At 41.9% G+C, this 2821-nt stretch overlaps 1 protein-coding gene across 1 annotated transcript; it reads right to left on the reverse strand.

Annotated features, from left to right (window-relative positions):
• Positions 1-2055: 2055 nt before the first annotated feature.
• Positions 2056-2442, reverse strand: LOC112030246 (uncharacterized). Its single transcript, XM_024062931.1, has one exon. The coding sequence runs from the start codon at positions 2440-2442 to the stop codon at positions 2056-2058; it is 387 nt and encodes a 128-aa protein (XP_023918699.1).
• Between the last annotated feature and the right edge of the window lie 379 nt (positions 2443-2821).

A 2821-nucleotide genomic window follows, 5' to 3' on the forward strand; every position in this document is an offset into this window, starting at 1 on the left:
CTTGTATGAAATTCCTACGTTTTCTGTTTAATGCTTTAGAATGAAAAAATTTCGTATTCTTATCCCTATGATTCAAACAAGAAATTTGTGATCGTTGCGCCCAGTATATCTCTTGCTTCATTAACAGATCATCCAACTCTTTACTGGTAGCTAAAAATTTAGCCCTACTTTCTTTTGTTGTCTCCCCTTTGTTTAGGTCTTCAACCTGTTTTTGGAGTGCTTTTATTATCTCTGTATTAGGGTGGGTTCTAGAAGAGCCCACACATGCAAGTCCGTGTCACATGAAGCAATTCTCTCCTTGATTCTGTTTAAACCCAAGCTCACTCCAATTGGTTTTGTCCATGCCTCATGAACCATAGCTTCACATTCATCCCATAGTAGCCAAGACTCTTTAAACTTGCACACATAGTCCTAGGTGTCCTAATCTGCAAAAGTAATGGTGCAAGGTCAGATGCATGCGAGAATAGATAGGTTACAATGCTAGCCGAAAATCTCACTTGCCAACTTTCCGTGGCCACTGCACAATCTAAATGCTGCTTGGTATTGGCAGAACTTGGGCGTTTATTGTTCTAGGTGAATGGATAACCAACAAAGCCCAAGTCTAATAAATGGCAATGATCCAAAGCTTCCTTGAACTCATCCATTTGGCTATAAGGAGGAGGCCAAGTGCTCTGTTTCACATGAGAATGCAATATGGCGTTGAAATCCCCAATGCACATCCACAGGCCCTCAACGAAAGACATAAGGTGGTGTAGAAATGCCCACGATTTGGACTTCTGCGTAGTCTCTGGCCACCCGTAAAATCCTGTCAAGTACCACTCAAACCTGTCATCCTCCCTCACCCTTGCTAGTAGATGATTTTGTGTGAAATTAATAACATCAACATCCACATCATTCTTCCAAACTAGAGCCAAACCACCCCCTAAATCCGGTTTTTTGACAATGAACTGATTAGGGAAAGGCAAGTCCTTACAATGTTTCTTATAACCTTTCTTGTCCAACCTTGTTTCCATAAGGAAACAAATTTTGGAAGCTTGGTCCTTCACGATTTTTTGATGCCTGCGAACTGTTCAAGGGTTCCCAAACCCTTGACAGTTCCAACTCAAAAGCTTCATTGTGATCGGCAAGGGTGATCGAGCACCCTTGCTGTTGAATTTGTAGAGAAGTCATCTTAGAGTTTCCCACGTTTCACCCCCTATTTCTCATTCTTTTCCATATAATCCTCTCCCACCATCTGGGCCGATCCCCTTTTTCCCAAAGTTAGAAGAGGTTGTGCATCACCACCTTTTTCTAGCCCACAATCCATACAGGGAACTCTTGTCCATTTAGGTGTGGCCTTGACCGGCTCGGCCTGGGAATTATCTGTCACATGCCCAATAGGAATAATCACTGCCTTGCTCTCCCCGTTTGAATTTAAAGACCCCGAGTTAATATCTGTGTGATTAGCGCCTCATTTGTCCATAATAGATGTGCTCATTCCTTCATGCACGGCATTACTTCCTGAAAATCCGGGGCTATTCCCATGTTGTCATTCTTTCCATTTACATAACTGTTGTCTCCCTTAGGGTTTGTTGTGACCGTCCCTGGCGCCACTGAAGACTGCAGCTCTTCGCCATTGCTGTTATGGGAGTTATCGGGTCCCTTGTTTTTGGTGCTCGGAACAAAGCTGGCCGAGCCCTGTTTTACTGGTGAACCTGCACGAAGCCCCACAACTTTCAGCCAATCGCCATATGAACACTCCACTACACCTTCATTCTTCGATGTTGCGTAGTAACTTGCACAATGCTTGATATCGTGCCCAAGTAAGCCATAGTAATGGCAGAACAACAAGAGTCGTTCATACTTGAAATTTACCCAAGAACGCACTCCATCAGATCCCGCAATGTATCTACCCCTTCGAATTGGTTTAGAGATAGGAATAGGGACCCCCACTCTCATGAATAGATTCTGAGCTTCATGTTTCTATTTCTTCTCTACATCTTCCACTGCACCTAATCTACTCCCCACCGCTGTAGCCATCGTGGGGGATATCATATCAAATGGGGCGCCCTAAATCTAAACCCACAGTGAGACCGAGTCAAACTTCACATTCCTTGCTGTCATACCCTTCTTCCATCTGATTAGCATGAGTGCCTGGTTATCGAATGTCCAAGGCCCACTTCTAAGTATCCTTTCCATATCAAACTCTTTTTGGAATTTGAATTGGAGAAGGTTGGAGCCCACTTCCACAAACTGGACCTTTTCATCTAGACCCCAAGCCTTCTTCAAGGTGGTTATGGCCGCCCTTTTGTTAAAAGGTTTGCACGTCAAGAATTTCCCTATCAAGCTCTGAGTGCAACTTTCTATTTCGTCCTTCCTTCCTTCATCTGAGATCTCTATCACTTCTTCCTCTTCTATGGTTAATTTCATGTTTTCTAAACTGTTTATCACATCGTTTGCCATCCTTCCATTGGAAAAGAAAAACAAACCCTCAGAATGAATCTAAGAGAAGAAAAAACAAACCCTCAGAATAAATCTAAGGGAGGTAAAGCTCATTAGACGAGAGAGAGATCTCTTACTACGAGGGGAGTAGAATCACAGCAAAATTTCAAACATCAAATTTCAAGTTTAATGTAATCGTAGAAGGCATCACAGAAAAAAAGTTCTAAGTAATTACAATAGAAATCAAAAGCTCAAGGTAATTAAAAAAAGAAGTCAACTAAATATGTTGATAAATTCCTTCAATCAACATTAAACTGCAGGAGCATCACCCATTTAAGAAATTTCTTTTGTTTTAAACACTTCTATATCATAATATGTAGCCTCAAACCTTAGTAAATTG

The sequence above is a fragment of the Quercus suber genome, unplaced genomic scaffold (genome assembly GCF_002906115.3).
Source record: "Quercus suber isolate HL8 unplaced genomic scaffold, Cork oak 2.0 scaffold_14, whole genome shotgun sequence".
Classification (NCBI taxonomy): domain Eukaryota; kingdom Viridiplantae; phylum Streptophyta; class Magnoliopsida; order Fagales; family Fagaceae; genus Quercus; species Quercus suber.

What these genes read in the sequence shown, in the direction of transcription:
- LOC112030246 (XM_024062931.1), bottom strand. Translation starts at nt 2,442, where the DNA reads ATGGCAAACGATGTGATAAACAGTTTAGAAAACATGAAATTAACCATA.